Genomic DNA, 20,614 nt, shown 5'->3' on the forward strand with positions numbered 1-20,614 from the left:
GTATGAAGTGAGTGGGAAGGATAGTCATTCAGTAATCAGTCCTTGTCTGCTGTCATCTTTTCTCAGGTATACTCGCTGGTGTTACTTTCTTTGGCTTTCCTTTATTTATTTGCTTGATTTATACCCCATCTTTATCCCCAGTGAGGACTCAAAACAGCTTCCATTGTTTTCTTCTTGTACATTTTATCCTGTTTATCTCTGGTCACAATCTATGGCTGCTGAGGGAAAGTGGAGCTATGTGATGGTGGACAGAGAGGTCCAGCAGTTTTGTGTTCCTAATAGAGAAGGAGGCAGAGTCAACACTAGAGAGCCCTAGTTTAGCTTGAGTAAATATTCATCATCATTTTATGATTAAGATGTCCATATGTTTATATGAAAAACTCCATAATTTTTGTCTCATGCTACAACAGACAAATATGGCTGAAACTCCAGAAGGTGAGTAACCTTTTTGGTCCAAGTGCTTCCAAAATACAACATTCACCTGTGAAGACATTGCTGTTTGGGTGGGTTGTACTTGGTCAGACATGCTCAGAACAAGACAGGTCCCAGTAGCATTGCCAGCATCCCAGGGATAGAAGAAGTAGAGGAAGAAGAACAAGAATGGATTTATACCCGCCTTCCACTACCTGAAGGAGTCTCAGAGAAGCTTACAATCTCTTTTCCCTTCCTCTTCCCACAGCAAGACACCCGCAAGGTAGATGGGACTGAGAGTTCTGACCGAAGCTGCTCTTGAGAGAACAGCTCTGACAGACAAAAGGTCACTCCAGCAGTTGCATGTGGAGGAGTGGGGAATCAAACCCAGTTTTCTCAGATAAGAGTCCACGCACTTAACCACTACACCAAACTTTGGACTTGGCTGTTATCTGTGTGGGTTTGGGAAACAAGGACAGGTGTAACCCATACCTGTTGCCTTCTCCTGCACTTCTGGCCCCAGCAGTGCTGCCAGTGCCTTGGTTGTTTGGGCCATGGGTGCCAAGCAAAATGGTGTGGTGTGCTAAAGTTAGCACACATGCCAGGGTTGCCTACTCCTATTCTGGAATTTCATTAAGAAACTGTTACAGTTAAAGAAGTTAATAACAAAAGGGGTGGAAGTACGAAGTGGAGAATATGATAAATATTTTGACTTTTTAAATTATAATTGGAAACTTTAGGTTCTGGTTGCATCTGGTCAGATCAATTTTGTCTATTCTTATTCCTCCACACGCACAAACACCCCGTTATGGTCTTATTTTTCTTGCCTTCTTTCTCATGATCTTTTGCTGTTAACAAAAAGTTTTAGTCCTGAGGCCAGGATGAGTGATAAGCAGCCGCTGTCTCAGTTTGTACAATTATAATTCCTTTAAGGCTGGACTGGGAATGTTGCTAAAGTGCAGGTTGGCTGACTCATGGCTCCAGAGGCAAAATTCATCACCCTCTGAAATCAGCTAGTAATTGAGAGCACTGCAGACTCTCTTTTTCATCTCTGAAAATACCCAATCCCCATACCCTTAAAACATTAGCGTTATTGATCTTGTAGTTCAGCATAGTAGTTTAGGTATATACGATGTTTGTAAGAGGAGTCCTTGAAGAAAAGTGCATTTTGTGGTAGTAGTGGTGGAGACTCATCACACTCATGACTGATGAATGTCAGGCTTGCATTTGTAAATGACTTGGCCAGTGTTTCAGACACTGTAATTGTGCTCTTGTTTGAAAATAGCTTTCCTATAGAAAGGGAACATTTAGCAAATTAACGCCTGTCAGTACAGAATAAACATGTTTGAACTTCATTGTCAATTAGTGCACCATCTGGCTAACATGCTGAAGAATAGATAAAAGGGCCAGCGGAAAAAAAAAACGAAAAAATAGATACTGCAAGATCTCTGTGAGATGTTCATCCCCTAACTAGTTTGTGGTTTCCAGTCTAGAACATGATGTACCATGCCATGCTAGTTGTTTGAAGATACTTGCAAAACAGGGGTTCCATGTCACTTGCATAAGAGTGTGAGGGCCATTGATTGTTCATTGACCACTTTGGAAGGCAAAGGCATTTAAAAGTTATACAGCAGAACTGAAATTCTATATAGGCTTATATCAGAGTTACAGCTGCAGGTCCATAATTCTACTATGTAAGCCTTTTTACAGAGCTGTTTGTGGTGCTTTCCACAAAGGGAATAGAAGGAAAAAGGAAAGGAACCAAAATTTTACACCCAAAATGAATTAAGCACCAAAAAGATTAATTGGATACAAAGTAAGGGGCCTAATATACAAATAATACAAACTGTACACATAGGCTCAATTATTGCTATATTAATATTAGACAATATTGGACCAAGTGAGAATTATACTGAAAAGGAAGGAAAGAGGAGGGAAAGGGAGGGGGATTTCATTATAAAATTGAGTTTAATATTTGATGTTGTATAATTATTGCAGTAATTGAGCCTATGTGTAAAGTTTATGCTTGACCACTGAAGAAGGCCAGGAGGCCAAAACACATCTGTTTTGTGGTTGCATGAGGTCTTAATTCTGAAATATTTATGAATTGTATTCTCATTGAGGCTATATTTGGGTCTATAACTGTTTTTAGACCAATTTGTAATAAATACATGTGTTTTTGTATAATTTGCATTATTTATATATTGATGTTTTATAGTTACTGAAATTAATATTGGGCCCTTTATTTTGTTTTCCACACAGGGAACAGCATATCTAGTCTCCTCGCTGCTGTTGCTATCAGTAGAAAAGAGCAAGAGTCCAACAGCACCTTAAAGACTAGCAAAATTTGTGGTAGGGTGTGAGCTTTTGTGAGTTACTGCTCACTTCTTCAGATACTCTTACTCTTTTCTACTGCTACAGACAGCCTAACATCTTGATCTATGGCTATTAGTATATTACAATCGGGCTTCCACATGGCAGTTTTCCTCATAATTCCCCTGCCCTGGTTTTCCAGCAGCAAACCCCTCACACACCATCACCACCACCAGGGCTATTTCAGTATTTTTTAAAAAACAAAAAAACAAAAACCCACTGACTAAATATAATTGTATTAATAAAATTTTATAAAAAATAAGTGTAACAGATTATTGAATTTTCTTTCTTTCTTTCTTTCTTTCTTTCTTTCTTTCTTTCTTTCTTTCTTTCTTTCTTTCTTTCTTTCTTTCTTTCTTTCTTTCTTTCTTGTCCTTTTTGGTTGTGGAGATGTGCCTTTCTCCTTACACCTCTGCAATGAAAGGTGATGATGACTTTTTAAAAAAATGAAAGCTAGAAATTCAGAAAACCTGGTGAGGGAATAGAATGGTTGTGGGGAAAATTACTGGGAGTGAAGTGGCTGGGGGAAGTAAGCACACTGGGAAAAATCAGACATCTCTCCCACTCAGTAGCCATCCAGATTTTGCAGTGATTTTTCCTAAAGCTTCCGAGCAAAGCACATTCGGGAAGGCTCAGTGAAGGAAACTGAAATGCACCATAATGCTGGTAACAGGAGGGAGGGAAATTCCAAGCAACAAATATGCCATTTTAAATATTTTTTTGTGTTTTGTTTGTTACAAGTGCTGTTTTCCCCAATTCATTTGTTCCTTTTCTGTCATTTTTTTGCAATGGTGTTCCGCCATTTATATGTAATGTGTCATTTTTACAGCATTGACATGAAATAATGCTAAATTTATTGAATTTTTAGAAGCATAATCTTTTGCTGGCTATGTGTTTTTTGCTGTAGTGGTCTAATGGTTAGAATCTATAACCTTTGGTTCTTGTTTAATTGACCCCTGTTGTTGTACATAGTGCACTATATAGGCATGTTTATCTCAGATATACTTAAAGAATATTGACTGGCTGATCATCATTTCAACCCCATTTATTCTGCTGGTGTTTTGCAGTTTACATGCCAGGCTTGTACCCTAGTTTCTAAACAGGAATGAATTCAGACTGTTCTCTAAACTTCCCATATTTCAAAACCGTTTTTCAGTTTTGCTTTATGGCAAAGGTTATAGGCATAGCTGGTAAAAAAAGCCATGCCATCTTATCCACCTTGTCTGTGGGCATGTCTGTCTGCTTGACCTGTCTGGAGTACTCTCTGTGGTACATTTTCCCCTTTGTAGTTACTATTCAGTAAGGTTAACTGACCAGTGGGTTACAGAAGCTATTTCTGCTGAAACCATTATTGAAGGTGCAAATACACAGAGACACCAGAAAATCAGTTCTCATTACCTTTGGCTTCATCTATTATTTTATGCTGTTACATTTTTAAAACTGCCCCCAGCTAAAATTTAGTCCAGCCTTTTAAATGTTAAGAAAAATGTCTACAAGGAAGTCAGAAAACCCATCTTTCACCCTAACGTTGGAAACAATGTGCTGTCAGATCCACCTTTAATTATCTAGAATTTCAAGTGGAAGAAGCCATAATGTACAACCTGAATGAAAGGTGTCACTATTCTTAGAAATATGACAGCCATTACTTCTCATTTGAAAGTTTTCATTTTGGTAATTACATTTTCGCCACAGAGTAGCCCTGGTCATTGATCATCACACCAGTATAATTTTAATTCCCACCACCAGTCATCTCTAAAGACATTTTCTGTCTCCATTTTCTTCCATCTTTTATCATCTATATCCAAAGGATGCGAGTGGGGTACTCTCCTTTTCCCAGCCTCATGTCTGATTGATGGGATGTACTGTGTATTTCCTTTACATATGCCCTCATAATGTAGACATCACATTTCTTCCTGCTGGGATCTTAATCTGTACAAGTAATGGCCTTTAGCTTTTCTCATTAGCAAAATGGAAAAGCACCATACCCAATCCATTAGAAACAGACCTTTGTAAGAAGCTGGGGGGGGGGGGGGGCTGAGGGTGGAGAATGGCAACTTACCAGCCAACATGTAGTCAGTTTACCTTAAAAAATTTCCCGCCAAGAAGAAAAAAAAATCAAATGCTTTCTTTATATAGTGAGCAAATATTTCAGCTGTAAGTTTACCCATTTGCTTGTCAAACATTTGTCATCTTCCCCCCCCCTTAGTGGCTTAATGGAGAATTCTGTGAGTTAAAGCACATTCACAACCATAAATTTTGACTCTCCAAGTGGAATTCTTTTTATCATTGTTCCTTGTACTGTTTTGCTTTTTCTTCCCGGCAATTGTTCCCCCTCTTCTACTTTATTCCAAATATTGATTACTGAACGAAACTTTAACCAGGACAGCCATCATCCACTTATTTGGCTTTCAAGCAGTTACCAGAAGCTCTTATCTTGTAGTGGTACATCCTGTCTAAAATTATTTACGATCAGAGCTCTGAAATTTCAGTTCAGAGACAAGACTTGATTAATTCTTTTTCCATACAAGTGGATTGCTGCCTTTTCCCTTTGCCCTGATTTCATTAAATGCTGCTTTGCATTAAATTCCCTAGCATTGACATGTGTCTTTAGACTGAGGAGGACAGTGTCGGGTGTTGATGCAGGAGAGCTGCATAAATTGACTATTGTTAGTGGGAGATGGACAAAGTTCTGCTGAAACTATTGCCCAGAGAGAATGCTGATGGTGTATCAGAAGGTTTCAGTGGCCAGTTCACTTGATTTTTTTTTAATCACTTGAAACAAAAACATTGTGAATGGAGAACATCTGTGTACCGATGCACAAACATTGGAACTAATAGATATGCAACATCAGGAAACAATGAGCTACATGAAACTGCTTTTCATTCTGGATCAGATTTCCTGGATACTGATTATTTCCCCCCTACCCCAAAAAACAGTTGCTTTGTTATACAGAAACCCCGCTTCTACCTGTGAACCAGTTTTGTTCATAATGCATAATACAGTGTAATCTAAGTTTGGGATGGTGTTATTTAGAAATGGGTATGTGGTTAGGAACAACAAGAACAAAACTTTAGAAAAGCTGTTACTGTAGGAGAAAGTAACACACTGCTTTCTGCACCATCTTTCAGAAGCAATCTGAATCTGAATTACTGTGAAAGTAAGTGCGAAGCACCCACATGAAACAAATAAAATGTAGGTGATGGCTTCCTGGCTGCTTAAAAATGGCTGCTTGCTAGTGCTTAACCACTGTATTATTCAATGCTTTCTGTTGCTAAGGCAGCATGAACCATCGTTCCTTTTGCTTTTTATCAGTTGCCATCAAAGGCATAGTTCTCAGTGATGTGCTACATCAAACTTTGGGTTGCACCATTGTAGCTCATGGGATGCTTTCATGTACATAAATTGTGTATATAACCAGGGCTTTTTTGTAGCAGGAACTCCTTTGCATATTAGGCCACACACCCCTGATATAGCCAGTCCTCCAAGAGCTTATGGGGCTCTTCGTATAGGGCCCACTGTAAGCTCCAGGATTGGCTACATCAGGGGTGTGTGGCCCAATATGCTAAGGCGTTCTTGCTACAAAAAAGGCCCTGTATCTAATACTGTGGTGGGGAGGACAGACATGAAAATAACAGTACTCTTCTCTGGCTCTGAAAGATGTGTGCTGCTGAACACTTTTCTTGGTGAAAAAATGTATATTGTCATTTCTTCTTAACAAGTCCCTCGGTCTTGCCTAGTAGTAGTATATGGGGTGACTTGTAGCTTCAGTGCTTCCCTGAAGAATTCAGTTGATCCAGTCCACTTACTTGTTTGCCTGACAGTTGCAATTGCATTATTATTTACACATTACAAAAATGCCATGTGATGGACTAAACTCAGGGAGACCCAAGTTCAAATCCCAATTGTGCCATGTAAGCTTGCTGGTTGACTTTTGACCAGTCACATACACTCAGCCTAACCTAACTCACAGGGTTGTTGTGAGGATAAATTGAGGAAAGAAGAAAGATGAGTTGTTCTGGGGTCTCTGCTGGGGAGAACAGTTGAATATAAATGATGTAAAAATGTATTGCTTCCATGGTGGATGAAATAAGGATTCCCTGACTTCATTGTGCACCCATCTATGCATTTTGCAACAGCTTTGTATAATATTAAGGTAATACAAGAAACAAACACTGTGATGTACTAGCTACCAATGTTTAGTAAAACTTTTTAAAGAATCATATAAACTTTTTGTACATTACAATATTAGAATGTTACAAGAAATGTCCATTCTCAATGAGCACCTGGTTATAGGCTCATTTTGTTAAAAAAAAAAAAAAAACTTTCTCAGGAGTATGTTTAATGAAATGAGCCTATATCCAGGTGCTCATTGTGAATGGACCTTTCTTATAACACTGTAATATTGTAATGTACAAAAAGTTTATTTGATTATTTTAAAAGTTTAGTAAACACTGGTAGCCAGTACACCGGAGAGCCAGTTTGGTGTAGTGGTTAAGTGTGCGGACTCTTATCTGGGAGAACTGGTTTGATTCCCCACTCCTCCACTTGCACCTGCTAGCATGGCCTTGGGCCAGCCATAGCTCTGGCAGGAGTTGTCCTTGAAAGGGCAGCTGCTGTGAGAGCCCTCTCCAACCCCATCCACCTCACAGGGTGTCTGTTGTGGGGGCAAAAGGTAAAAGAGATTGTGAGCCGCTCTGAGACTCTTCGAAGTGGAGGGCGGGATATAAATCCAATATCTTCTTATCTTCTTCGTCTTCTTACATCATAGTGTTTGTTTCTTGTATTGCCTGTAATATGAACTGTGATCTCAGGTTGTTGGTTTTTCTGCTTGTATAATGTTACATCTGGTGACAATGGTGCTTCATCTTTATTTAAGGGGAGGAGTCATGGCTCATTGGTAGAGCATCATACACTAGCATCTCCAGTTAAAGAAATCCAATAGTACAGTCAGAATAGATAATACTGACTTTGATAGACCAATAGTCAGCTCACTATAAGGCAGCTTCTGTGAGTTCATGCGTGTGTTCAGTATGAAATTGCAGGCCACTTTGCAGTTGAGCAGGGTAGGGTGTTTTGCTGAGTTTATTGTGCTTAAATCTAACCACTTTTTTTTTTGTCAACGCTTAGGTTTTAGACCTAAGTTTTCTCTTGTTAACTTTCCTTCTTAAGGCTCATCTACCAATCTAGTTTCAGAAGGATAGCCACGTTGGTCTAAATAGAAGAACAAAATTTGAGTCCAGTAGCATAGAGACCAATTTTGGAGAGTAAGCTGAGAGTTAAAGTGCCATATCTGATGAAGAGAGCTTTGACTCTTGAAAGCTTTAGCCAAAAAAAAAAAAAAACCCAACAAAAACTTGTTTGTCTCTAAGGTGCTACTGGATGCTGTTAGCCACAATGTCTTTTCAAGTTAATTTGGGGGATTTTAGACAATTAGGCAAAATGACAAAAAATTATTGATGGGTCAATAATCTATTATACCAGAATCAGTATTTCCCAGGAGCCCTTCAGTCAATGATGAGATTAATATAAAGTAACTTAGTTTTATTCAAGGAAATTCAAGAATACAAGGGGAAATCATGCATTCATCACACAGTTCAGAACTAAAAAAAAATAGCTAGGAAAAGATAGGGACATTTGCATTAGCAGAAATATCATTGGTGGGTAATATGTTACCTGTCCAGTCAAGAAGCAGAGGTTTGGCAATGAAGGGGGGGGCACAAGGCAACCAGCATCACATGGACAGGGACCCAAACTTATCAGGACTGGGAATGGCTTATTCTCGCAAGATAGCTGTCGTGAAAAAGTCACACCTGAATGGCAGGAGGGCCTGCCTTAAATAGCCGATTTCATAACCCAGGGCAAGTTCTCATGATGGGATTTCATGGCAGGTTAATGGTTCCTAGGAAATTTAATAATAGCACTCAGAGAATGATTAAGGTGTCTCTCAGTAGAAATATACATGACCTAAAGAAAACTGGAATGGACATTTTAGGGTCTAATGGTTGGCGATGGTGACACCTCTTGGGGAACTGTGGGGGAAACAAAGGAATCAGGAAAAGGGGAGATGGGTAGCAGGATATGGCTGATGATAATTGTAGGTTGATGAGATTAGTCCAACGATGTTCTATTGACAGAGGTGCCATTTGGATGGATGGCAGGAAGAGTCCTTTGTTCATCAGCAATCGTTATAATTGCCTCATATCAGTTCCTTTGTCTTTGACTAGGCAGCCAACATCTGTATGATTAAAGCTGACACAAGGACCCTGGAATACAGTGTGGTTAAAATGCAGTCTCTTCATGGCTGCTTCAGGGAAATAGTGTGTCATTTTGAAATCTCCAGGAACATGGTCTCCCCTATGTCTGCCACTGGTCTTGTCTCCATGAAGGCAGGGCTGCAGGCATCTGCAACCAGGGGCTGGGCACCTAAGAGTGAAGCCTGGTCTGAAGACTTTGCAGTTTCTGTAGGTAAAGCGGCCCACAGCATAATAGTCCCAGTGAGGGGTGCCTTGTGCCTGGCTTGGCTGAACACCATAACAGTCCAAGAGGGTCAAGTGCCCAAAAGCTGGTCTGGCATGCCAGTCTATGTTTAGTCCATTAGAGTCCAGTGTGAGGGTTTCTGGAAATCATGGCTCTTCAGTATCAATGCAGATCAAATTCATCTGCCAATCTAGTTTTGATTACCCTTAAATATATGCCAGAAAGGATTGTTTTCAGGCCATTGAATGTTGGATCCAGTTTTTCCACTTTATAAATCTTTGTTACTTCTGATTTCTAATGGCATGGTCAGTTTGTATATATGTGCCAGAAACTTAGATCATACTAGAGTGTTGTGAAGTTAATATACAACATTTTATATTTTAAAACTTTTGTCATAATCTTTAGAAGCTCAGTTTTTCGTGCTTTCAGCCCACATATTAATCAAAAGAAGGGATCCAAAATAGAAATGGCAAAACTTGGGAATCCATGCATCTAGTTATGGCCCAAAAAATTTTCTTCTATACATTTGGTAGGTCTTGAAAGAAGGAAAGTCCTGTTCAGGGAAGAGAACAGAAGATAACTGTGGTGAAAACCGTGGAGCTGAGATATATCCTTCAGCTGTATGATTTACATCAGCTTCCCTAGCAATTCAGACATTTTCACATAGTTATAGTAATGATGCAGTGTCTAGACTTGAATTTTAAGAGCTGGCACTAATAATGTGGATCCTAAAATGGTTAATTCGTTAACACTTTTCTCCAGAAGGACACCAAATATATATTCCGTTTTAGTTCTCATATGATGGTTGCACTTACTTTAAAAAGTGCCACGCTTTCCAATTCATGCATTACTGGTAGGTGGGTATATAAAGATACATGTGACTGGTGATAGTTTTAGAGTTATATGTCCCTGATCTATTACAGCAATATAATGTGGGAGAAAAAGGGTTAGCCCCTCTTGTCTGCAAGTTCCACTTCTCTTTAAAGGATATTTCTCCTTTGCTTTATACGTAAACAATTAGAATGTGCATATTGGGTTTCCCCACAGCTGCTCTTAATTAAAATAAATACCTTCAGAAGTCCCCTGATCCTACATCAGTAGTTCTGTCACTCCTCCTCACATCTCCTAAGTGTGAGCATGCATTTGCTCTTCACTAGTATGTGTTTCTGTTTCATCCATAGTCTTCATGATAGACAGCCTATTACTGTAGTAATATATCTGTCTCCTTGTCATTGGGTGCAATCAAAACCTTTGTCTTTGTCCCCTGCCGGGCAATTGGGCTGCAAGAAGTCTTAATCCCTGCACCTGTCCCTCTCAGTAAGTGAAGCTATATATCCTAGAATAGGTTGAGCTGTAGTCTCAGCATCTAACTCCCATCTTTCCTGCCTGCCTCCCAGTGGGTACCAGCAAAGTCTTTGGCCATTCAATCAGATGCCAACATAGATCTCATGCTTAGATACAATCAGAAAGCCCTTTCAAAGCCTGAGAGTGCAGTGACTGCCAAAAAGTAGAAGTGTTGTATACAGAAATGCCAGCTGGGATGATCCTTTCTCAAAATGCTACCATAAGTCTACCAACATTGGCATTGTCTACTCTGACTGTTGGAAGCCCTCCAGAATCTCACTGAGGACCTCCACATCATCTCCCAACTGCTTCATTTAACCAGAGATGCTGAGGACTGAACATGAGATATTCTTCATGCAAAGCACATGTTCTGTTGCTGAGCCACAGCCCATCCCCAAAAAGCATCCCTGTCAGGCATGTATTTCACCTTTCTTTCATTCCCACTAGGCAGGAAAATTAAACCAGACAACAGGGTGCCAGAATAACTTGTTCCCCAAGGTTAAAAACAAAAGTTCTAGTAAAATTCAGAATCTTTAGTATATTTGCAAGTGGATATTGTTTGGCTGAATTTTGATCAATAAAGTTTCAACATTTGTGATTTCCCATGAATTCACACTTATCCCCAGTATTTTCAAATAAAATAGAAATGATACAGATCTGAGTCTTTCCTTCTTTGCTCTGGGGAGAAAAATTCCCATCAATGTTAAAATGTTATTGTCTGAGTAGATTTAGTCCTCAATGTATCTACCATCAGAATCCCCGCTCAAAAGATATTTTTCCTTGTGTTTCTGTGTTACAATGTTCTTTCTTAGTAACTGTATACAGTCAAAACACTCACAGGTTCATTTGCTGTGTTAGGAAAAGAGAAATGTTAAAGCATGCTTTTCAAGGAATAATCAAACCAAATACCTCCAGCCCTTTCTACTTCAGGTGGAAAACCTGGCCTGTATTTTAATGATTTTAAAATTCATCAAGCGCATTCTGTGAATGTACCGATCTTCTGTGCATCTTTGAAGATAACAGGTGTTGGAGGTGTCATGCCAACAACGCTGAGTATTTTTGTCAGTGAATAGAGCTGGAGCTGGATAGTGGCAAAACAAAGCAATGTCTGGATGTGACAGCTTAATACTGATAGGACATTGAAGGATCTGAGCAATTTGTTGCCTTCAGCCAAGTTTCTGTGTAAGCAAGGCAGGAAGGGAATGATGTAAGAGTGTCAGAAAAACATGTGTAATTAAGGACATTTCTATAGCACTTGAGGGCAAGCGCTTTTCAGTAGGATTTCTGACGTTGATAGCAAGGAAGACTATATGGAAATTAAAAATAATTCATGCGTAGAAGAGAATCCAGTTAGCAGTCCCAGCTATAGAAAGGGAAACTCTGAGACATCTGTTCCTTTTATCTCTTTTGCTTTTCCTGCTATTCTTTCTCTCCAGGTCTCTAGAGACTTAATTGTTCTGATTTAAATAGTAAGGTAGTGTGGATTGAGGCTGAAATCCATCATAGGCTTTTCCAAATGAAAGTTGCATTGGATTGGGTGTGATTTTCTCTAAAATAAGGCAGTATAGTATTACTTACAGACAAGGAATCATACTGTTTTCAGTATTATTACTCCCAAATGTGCTAATCCATCTGAACTTTTTGTCATGAAATATAGATTTGATTATTTTACATGATAAAAGAGGAAGTGTGTGCTGTGCCTCATAGTTCTTTTCATTTTCATTTGATTTGATTTATATCCCACCCTACCCCACCGAGGCGGGCTCAACATAGTTCTGTGAACATGTACGCTTAACTTCCTTTGTTAAAACCATCTTAAAGCCCATTTAAAATAAATGCATCATCCATGTATCTTTGGGTGTGAATGAGCCAATGTTGAGCTTTTTTAATTGCCTAAAATTTTCAGTTGCCAAGATTTGAGTATATGTTTTCCAGTTAGAATCAATGGGACTTAGAGTATAACTGGATTGTAGTCATTCCTTATTACATTAAACCGTTTTACAAAACCATGCTTGCCAGACAACAGTTTTTCATATGGCAGCTCAGTAATGTAAAATGGCTGACTGCTGATCTGCTAGGCTGGAAATTACTTAAAATAAGAATGTAGTGGATGAGCTGCAGTGACAAACTCACTCAGTGATAAGGCATCAATGGGTAGTTATATCTTCCATTGACGTACTGGTATTCTTTATTACATTTTATTAAGTGTAATATTATATGCCTGATTAGTAGGGTACAGTATGGTGAACTTGTAACTCAATGTGTATAGCAAGGTTTTCCATTAGTTGGAACTTCAGAAATTAACTTTGCTTTCCCTTTATTCCAGTATATGACAGCTGCTGCACCTATGCAAGGGACCTACATTCCCCAGTACACTCCTGTGCCTCCAACAGCTGTCCCTCTTGAAGTAAGTCTACCTGTGTCTGAACACATAAATCCTATCTCATTAGACTCCCAAACTGCTTTCGAATGTGGGATTGCTTATTTGTTTTAATCTCTCTTTAGAGACAATGTAGCAAGATCACTTGGTTTTGAATACTTTCTTTTTTAATCAAAGAGGAAATTGAATATTCCATTAAGTGGCAGGAGCGGTGGGGAGGTGGATGGGGAGTGACAAAGGGGCAAAAGCCAACCATCGGACTGCAAATGCAAAGAGGTTCCAGCAGAGAAGACCACCCAAAGGGTTGGATGCTTCCATTAGCCTAAGACTTATGCCGGTAGTGATTGCTGAAAGCCACAAGCCACCAGAAATTATGACTGAGCAAAGGAAACCTTCCTCTTGTATATACAGACCTGGAGGATGCTGCACTGACTGAGTGCTTTTTCATCCTCGGTGAAGGATTTGCTCCCTTCCTCCTTGGGGCTGAGTCCTGCTGATGTCAATCTAATGAGTAAGTATGTTGTCGGCACCGCTGAGCACAAGCTACCAGGAGAGCTGCAGCCTGACCTCCTCTGCTGTTCATCTTCATAAAGGCCTTCTGGAAAAAAATATTAGAAAAAGGAAAGGGGGCTTTTGGAGGGGAGGGGAGAAAGGTGGCCTTCATTCTGAAATTCATATATTTCCTCCCAGTTTTGTTATAGCCCACTTTTTCACCCAATTATATGTGATGGACAGCGTGGACTCAGTGATTGTGTCTTGATCTATGCCTCCTTGTAGAGTAGATGCAGTTACTACTCCTTGGGTAGCTGAAGATGCTTCCCCCCTCCAGCAACTGTATAGTCACACCTCTGCTATATCTATATTAGGGTTCCACACGTTGACTCCGTTTTTTAACAGTTTTGCCTGCAAATATTCTTCAGTGATCACTGCCATGTGTTCAGATATATCACTCCTGTTTTCATCCATTTTAAAAAATCTTTCCAGCACAATGTATTTTTTCACTCTTTATCATGTTTTGCTGTCAACGTTATCATAACACCTCTTTTTGAATGCCCTTCATTGATCTTTATAAAAGAACATCATGCTACAAATTTCTTTTTGTTTAAAAAAAGCTTTCTGAGTTGGCATTCTAAATTCTTAAAAGGTAGTTGGCTACCTCACCTGCAAAAATAAATAAATGATTTCTGAATGATCTGTCAGCTGCCTTTACAGGACTGTAACAAGAACAAATTTGAGTTTTCAAGGATAATGCTCTGAGGCTTGCACAATGAAGTACTACTGTAAAGTTATTTTTAACCTGTTGAGCCATTACTGGGGCATGAATGAAGTCACAATAACAAAGCCTTCAAGAGCTATTCTTTGAAAGAATGAATTTGGCTGTCAAAATAGCTCAGATGCCAAAAATATTTTTTCTTCAAATTCCAATGTGTTATGCCTACAGGTTTTCTTTTAAAACGTATAAAAATCCACAGCAAATCACTAGATGTTTTCTTCATCAGTCCTTTGCATTTCATTCTCTGGAAACACTTTTTGCATAAGCTCGAAGAACCTTGTGCCCTTGTTCAAAGCATGATACACATACAGATCTTACCCTTTGTGTGTCACAAAATCCCAGTGTGCCTGTTTGGTGGGGCTTGATTCTGATCTCACTGCAGTGAAGAGAGAAACATCCCATCATTCTCAGTGAGATCCAAATCAGGTCAGTCATCCCCGTGTGCTAAAGTATAATAGTGGACAGTGTGTGGATTCCAATACTGCGTGATAAGGAGAAGGTCTTTTTTGGCCTTCTGTGCAGAGCTGTAATCATGGCATGCCTTTTTTTAAACATGTAGCATTTACGTCATATCAGCATGTGGCTTTTGATATCCCAAGCAATAAAGCAACAGTACAGTTGCTCAAAAATAGTGAGGTTGGTAAGATTGTGATGACTCTCAGCTTCATTGACATTATATTAAAAGTAGTAAGGCCGTTTTGTGCTCCTGTCCTCCCCCACCCCTCGTCTTCTTCAGGGTGTTGTTGCCGATACCTCTCCACAGACAGTAAGTTCATCACAGGAAGCCAGTGGTCAACAGCAACAAATGGCGGTGGAAACATCCAGTGAACATGCAGCTGCATATTCCTATCAACAGTCAAAGTAAGCTGATGATGTTCATTGACCTGTAGAACAGGTATGAGTTTCTCTTGAATGTACTCCAGTAATCCTATTTAATTCAGGGAAGGTGGCTTGAATTTGCACCAGTGCATTTTATAGAGTGATCTGGTTTAAAATCTCCTTGAATAACTGGTATTGTGGCTATAGACCTTTTATATACTTGCCAAAAGTTCTGTAGTCTATGGGGTGGATTCTAGGATGCTGGCACAGCAATTCTGCCAATGGAGCAACATTCTCTTGATGGAGGAAGGGAGGGCAATATCTGTGAATTCCCTTCCTCACTGAAGACGCCCATTTTACTCTGGAGAGTTCCTTGATCTTCATGATCAGAATATCAGGGGGTTTGGTGAAGGCAGGGAAGTCTGCCCCATGAAATACTCCAACTGCAGGCAGTACTTTGGATCATGCTGTAAGATTGATGTCCTGATAACAATGTTAGGTAGGTGAATTCTGTTGCCCTTTTACAGATGAGGCTTAGAATTGGAACTCAATTAAACAAAACAATGTATATTTAATAGCAACAAACCTACACCTTCCAGAACAAAAGCCAGCTTTCTTCCCAAAATTTCTCACAGGTTTCTTGATTTTTTTATATGTATGAATTGAAAGCATCCTTCATTGCTGCATCTGAAAATGTTTACTCTTGGAGTCCAAGAGTATAAATTACTCTTTCTCTGAAGAATTCAACACTTGTGTTTCTGTATGAATCACTGATCTGAGCCAGTCTCCTGCTTGGAAGGAGATCAAGCCAGAGAGGAAACTCATGCAGAGATACAATGGGCAGTTTTCCTTTATTGACGCACAAATTATATTGAAGGTGTGTACATTTTCCTTTCTTTTATGCAAAGGAGAAACAAAATCAGAGCAGAGATTTTTGAACTGAACCTGTAAGGATCAGAAATTCAATATTACCCCTATTCAATTACTGGTGTACTTAAATTTCCCTCTTATAGCTCACTAGCAGTTATCTCATAGCACATTAGTGTGCCCCAGGACATAAGCTTGGATCCACTTCCACGAGAAGGATTTCCATCCAAAAAGCAAAACTTCTGCTGCAGCCAAAAATGCCCTCTCCCCCTCCAAAAAAAAAATTGCAAGGGAGGCAAGAAAGTAATTCTTTTTCAACAAAAATCCTTCCTCCTGTAGCAGCATTCCATGGGATCCAGGCCATAGTTTGGGAATTACTGCTGTGTTCAATCAGGAATTATTCTACTCTGATCACACTGTGGCCCATAATCCTACATCTGCATTCTGGACTAATTAAACTTCAGGGACTCTGGGCTGACATGATTTGAGGCATTAATAAATTTTTCAATGAGCTTCTCGCAAGGCCTAAACACATTTTCACTGGGCCCATCCTTATCCTTGAACATATACTCTGTCTTCTCCTTGATCACATCCTATACATGTAACCCAGAAAAGAAAAAGAAATTCTGAGTTATTCTTAAATGATATACATAGATCATATGGGCTGCCCTGGTAACAGGGCCACAGCAAAATGCATCCATTTCCTCACCCCATTATTGGGGCTCTGGTTCTGTGTAAGCATAGGGAAGCAAATGTTTCCCTTTTATACTGTAAGGGAAGCGGGGGAGAAAGTGTCACTCCTTTCTGCCTCCAAATCACCCTCCTAGTGTTGCTATTAGACTCGAAAGGAAAAAGATGGCAGGGGGAGGTGTCTTTTCATCTTCCAGTGACAGTAAAAACACAATGGGAGGGGAACAGTTTTTATACTTTATTATATTTATATAATGGTGTGCAAAAATGGAACCCAGTGTGCAATGTTGGGGATTCAGCTGTCTGAAATGTAGCTTTTAAAGCTGCTGATATCCATCTCCATGTCATCTACTTTGACCTTAAGAAATATTAATTGGCTCCCCCCAACCATTAAGAAATACTGATGATGAGATTAGGTCTCAGATCTTTAGCAGAGCCTGTTCTTAGAGATGTTCCATCAGTGTGTACAGACTTGGGTCTTCTTGTCCTAGTAAGAGTCAAGGTGGAGGCATATATTTTCTTCTTTCCACTAGAAAACAAATATATTTTCCTAGAGACAGATGTGAAACTGAGACATAAAAGTAGTGTTAATACTTTCCTCAAGGACCTCTACCTTTTGTGTGCTCCAGAGCAGTTTTCATTCTTTAGCAACTGATATCCACTTAGAGCTAGGCTAAACAGACTCTCACATGTGCAAAAAGAGAATATGACCATTGCTGGGGGGACACATTCCAGGGGCCCTGATCAGCTTGAGGCTCATAGAGATAAGCATGTCACATGATTTCTTTTTAATCTATTTGGGATGGGTCTGGGTGGTGAGGAGGGAATCTTTTTCTAGGGGGGTTGTGGTGGCTCTTGACAGCTGTGAGTAATGCTGATATTTGGGGGTCAGTTTAGGGTTCTGGTCTTGTCCTTAAAGCCCTTAAGTCCCTTGAGATCTGCTCCAACTGCCTGAGTTGGAATTCAACTATGGTGCCTTCCTGTGGGAACCAGCCTTATCTAAAGTGAAGATGACCCAGACTAGTAGGAGGGCCTTCTGAACTGACTCAAAGGCATTTATGTTCTGGAATGGTTTGAGATTAGTCCACTGATCATTGAATGGTTCTTGTTTCACTGTACTGTATTTTTTGCTGTATTCTATTTTTTTAGTGATAATTTGTTATTGTATCTGGTTTTACCATTATAATAATAATAATAATAATAATAAATTTTATTTCTATCCCGCCCTCCCCACCTCAGCAGGCTCAGGGCGGCTAACAACATTTTATAAAAACATACAATAATAATAATAAAACCTTTAAGTTTAACAATATAAAACATCAACAATAAACTTAATAACATTAAAAACCAGTTCAATAAATACAGTTATTCTGCGGTATAGTTCTTCAACCGCGTTGGCGGCTCCTTAATTTCTGATCTTCCTAACAGTCCGGGTGTGCAAATTTGAAAAGGACGGTCTTGCAGGCCCTGCGGAACTGCTCAACCACAAAGTAGCATACAACCACAAAGTAGCATACAAAGGCGATAAATAAATATCAGAATTCCTTTCTTTAGATACCTAAAATCATCCTCTGATTTTGGAGGGTGGAGGGATTTGTGGCAGCAGCTAAGAATATACTAAATGCTTTCAGAATACAAGCTGCAGTTGGTGTGTCTGCATAGAGTTAAAGCTTGTGTTACTGCTTGACTTCAGTATCATCAGTCTTGCTGATTAACCAGAACATTAATTGATACAAGTTTTCCTATATTGAGGAGTGTGAATGTAAAAAAAATTCTCAGTTTCTGCCTTCCCATTTTTCGCTTAGGGCCTATGTCCACAGTATCTTTGATTACAAGTTAGTTTAGCTGGGATTCACTGGAAAGTGAACTAGGTACAGAAGGGTGAGATGTTTTTCCCAGGCTTTTTTTGACTTAAAGATGTATTTAAAGATGACTGAGAGCCAGCGTGGTATAGTGGTCAAGAGTGGTGGACTCTTATCTGAGAGAACTGGGTTTGATTCCCCACTTCTCCACATGCAGCTGCTGATGTGACATTGGGTCAGCTACAAATTCTCTCAAGAGCTGTTCTGCTCAAGAACAGTTCTTAGAGAGCTCTCAGCCTCACCTACCTCATAGGATGTCTGTTGTGAGGAAGGGAAAGGAGATTGTAAGCTGCTCTGAAATTCATTTGGGTAGTGAAGGGTGGGGTATAAATCCAATCTCCTCCTCTTCTTCTTCTCTGAACTGGAGAACCAAGTTTGATTCCCAGCTCCCCTACATGAAGCCTGCTAGGTGACCTTGGGTCAGTCACAGCTCTCTCAGAATACTCTTAGCCCTACCTACCTCACAAGGTGCTTGTAGTGAGGAGAGTAAAGGAAGGTGATTGTAAGCTACTTTGAGACTCCTTAGAGAAAAGTGGAGTTTAAAAACCAAGTCTTCTGTTTTTTTCTTTTCTTTCCACAGACAATAAACAGGACTGAGAATGTTGGTCTGAAAAGTTTGCCTTGAGTGGAGAAACTTCACTGAACAAGAAGTTGGCTTCCAGTTTGCACAGGCATCAACAGAATTTTCTTTTTCATTTTCTACCTTACCCAACAACAACAACAAAAACTAAACAGTGTTTCTATGTGCTGTGCAAATTGTTCAGTCATGTAGTCTGATAGTTTTATTTTTGCTATTTTTTTATTAAAGAAAAAAAAGAACCCCGTGACCAAACACTGGGTTTGATATTTCATCTGGATGAACATTTGAAATTCAGAATTTACTTGGAAGTGTAGATAGATTTTTTTTTTCCTGAAACAACAGAGAAGCCGACAATGTCAAGAGGGAGTAAGCAAAAATGGAAATTAATGGTCTTCCTCAAGAAATCAGCTACTCTTCCCCCTCCCCCTTCTTGTTGAAATCCGATGTGTCTTTTATTTTTGGATGTTTTTTTTTTAACAGAAGTTTAGGTAAGGTTTATCTTTAATCTTAATTGCCTTAATTTTAAGGACGTCAAAAGCTCTCGAGGCAAAGCTGTCAGCGTCTTGGTAGAAGAAAGGAGAATGAATTCAAGTGTACGCCGGTGTCAACTGGTGCTGAAGTTTCATAGACTGGATTTTTAGGGTGAACAAAATATATATATATATGAACTGTGTCGTTTAGCAGAAAACGTGGTTTTTTTCTTCTTTTGAAGAAAACACTGTTGAAAAAGGAACTGTGGCGACTTCAAGAATCAAATAAAATGCTGAGACTTTTATGAACTTTCTTAAGTGTTGACAGAGAAGAATCTAGAAGGCTAAAGTGTTTTCAATAACATTATTGAACTGAAGCAGGGGAATCAGCTTGCAGTTTCAAGAATGTGGGGTTTTTTCCCTTGCAGGATGGAGGGGTTTTTTTTTTAATTTACAAAGCGTGATCGCCGGCAAAAGCGTTAGTGCTTTTTATCTGCAGTCTTTTTTATGAGCTTTAAAAAGTTTTTAGTCTGCTTTGCTTGTCACATTGCAAACACCTAGCTTAAGAGCATTGGGGGGGGGGGACTTAACGTAGATAGGAGCTTATGGTCAAAAAAGTGCAAAAAAAAAGCAATAGCTAGAAGAAATTGTTGACAATTTCTGTAGTCTTTCCTAGTTGTGATCAAATGCAGCCTATGGATGGCCTATTTTATACCAAAGATGAAATGACACCCTACCACAGTCCAGAAGATAGAGGGGTTTTTTTTTTCTTATTTTCCTTTTTTTTAAAAAAGAAAAATCTTTATTTGCCCTACATGGCCGGACCAGTTCTTAACTTTGTGTTTGTTTAAACTATCTTCCACTGGTGTTTTACATCCTATGTACTTAGGCTTCTAATGGAAAAGTCTGAGTAGCTGGTACATAGCAGTGCATAGCAGGATTTCACAGCATGAGAAGGAATGAGTTGCTGATGGTTCGACCCAGGTGCATTTTAGCTTTGCTGAGCTTTTCTGCTATATTGTCTGGTTTCTTTGGTACTGAAACTGTAGTCTTCCTTCTTCGTTGCA

The 20,614-nt window shown here is 39.4% G+C and overlaps 1 protein-coding gene across 6 annotated transcripts in view; it reads left to right on the plus strand.

Moving 5' to 3' along the window:
* RBMS3 (RNA binding motif single stranded interacting protein 3) overlaps window positions 1-20,328 on the plus strand; it is a 1,175,542-nt gene extending 1,155,214 nt beyond the window's left edge. For 4 of the 6 annotated variants that reach the window (XM_060248818.1, XM_060248816.1, XM_060248821.1 and 1 more), the window contains 3 exons: window positions 12,933-13,013; window positions 14,996-15,120; window positions 19,078-20,328. In XM_060248818.1, coding sequence (XP_060104801.1) covers window positions 12,933-13,013; window positions 14,996-15,120; window positions 19,078-19,084 — 213 coding nt within the window. In that variant the 3' untranslated portion in view covers window positions 19,085-20,328. Of the gene's footprint in view, window positions 1-12,932; window positions 13,014-14,995; window positions 15,155-19,077 lie in introns of all 6 variants that reach the window. The other 2 variants (XM_060248822.1, XM_060248820.1) reach the window with 1 other exon arrangement.
* Window positions 20,329-20,614: the final 286 nt, after the last annotated feature.

The sequence above is a fragment of the Heteronotia binoei genome, chromosome 10 (genome assembly GCF_032191835.1).
Source record: "Heteronotia binoei isolate CCM8104 ecotype False Entrance Well chromosome 10, APGP_CSIRO_Hbin_v1, whole genome shotgun sequence".
Lineage (NCBI taxonomy): Eukaryota > Metazoa > Chordata > Lepidosauria > Squamata > Gekkonidae > Heteronotia > Heteronotia binoei.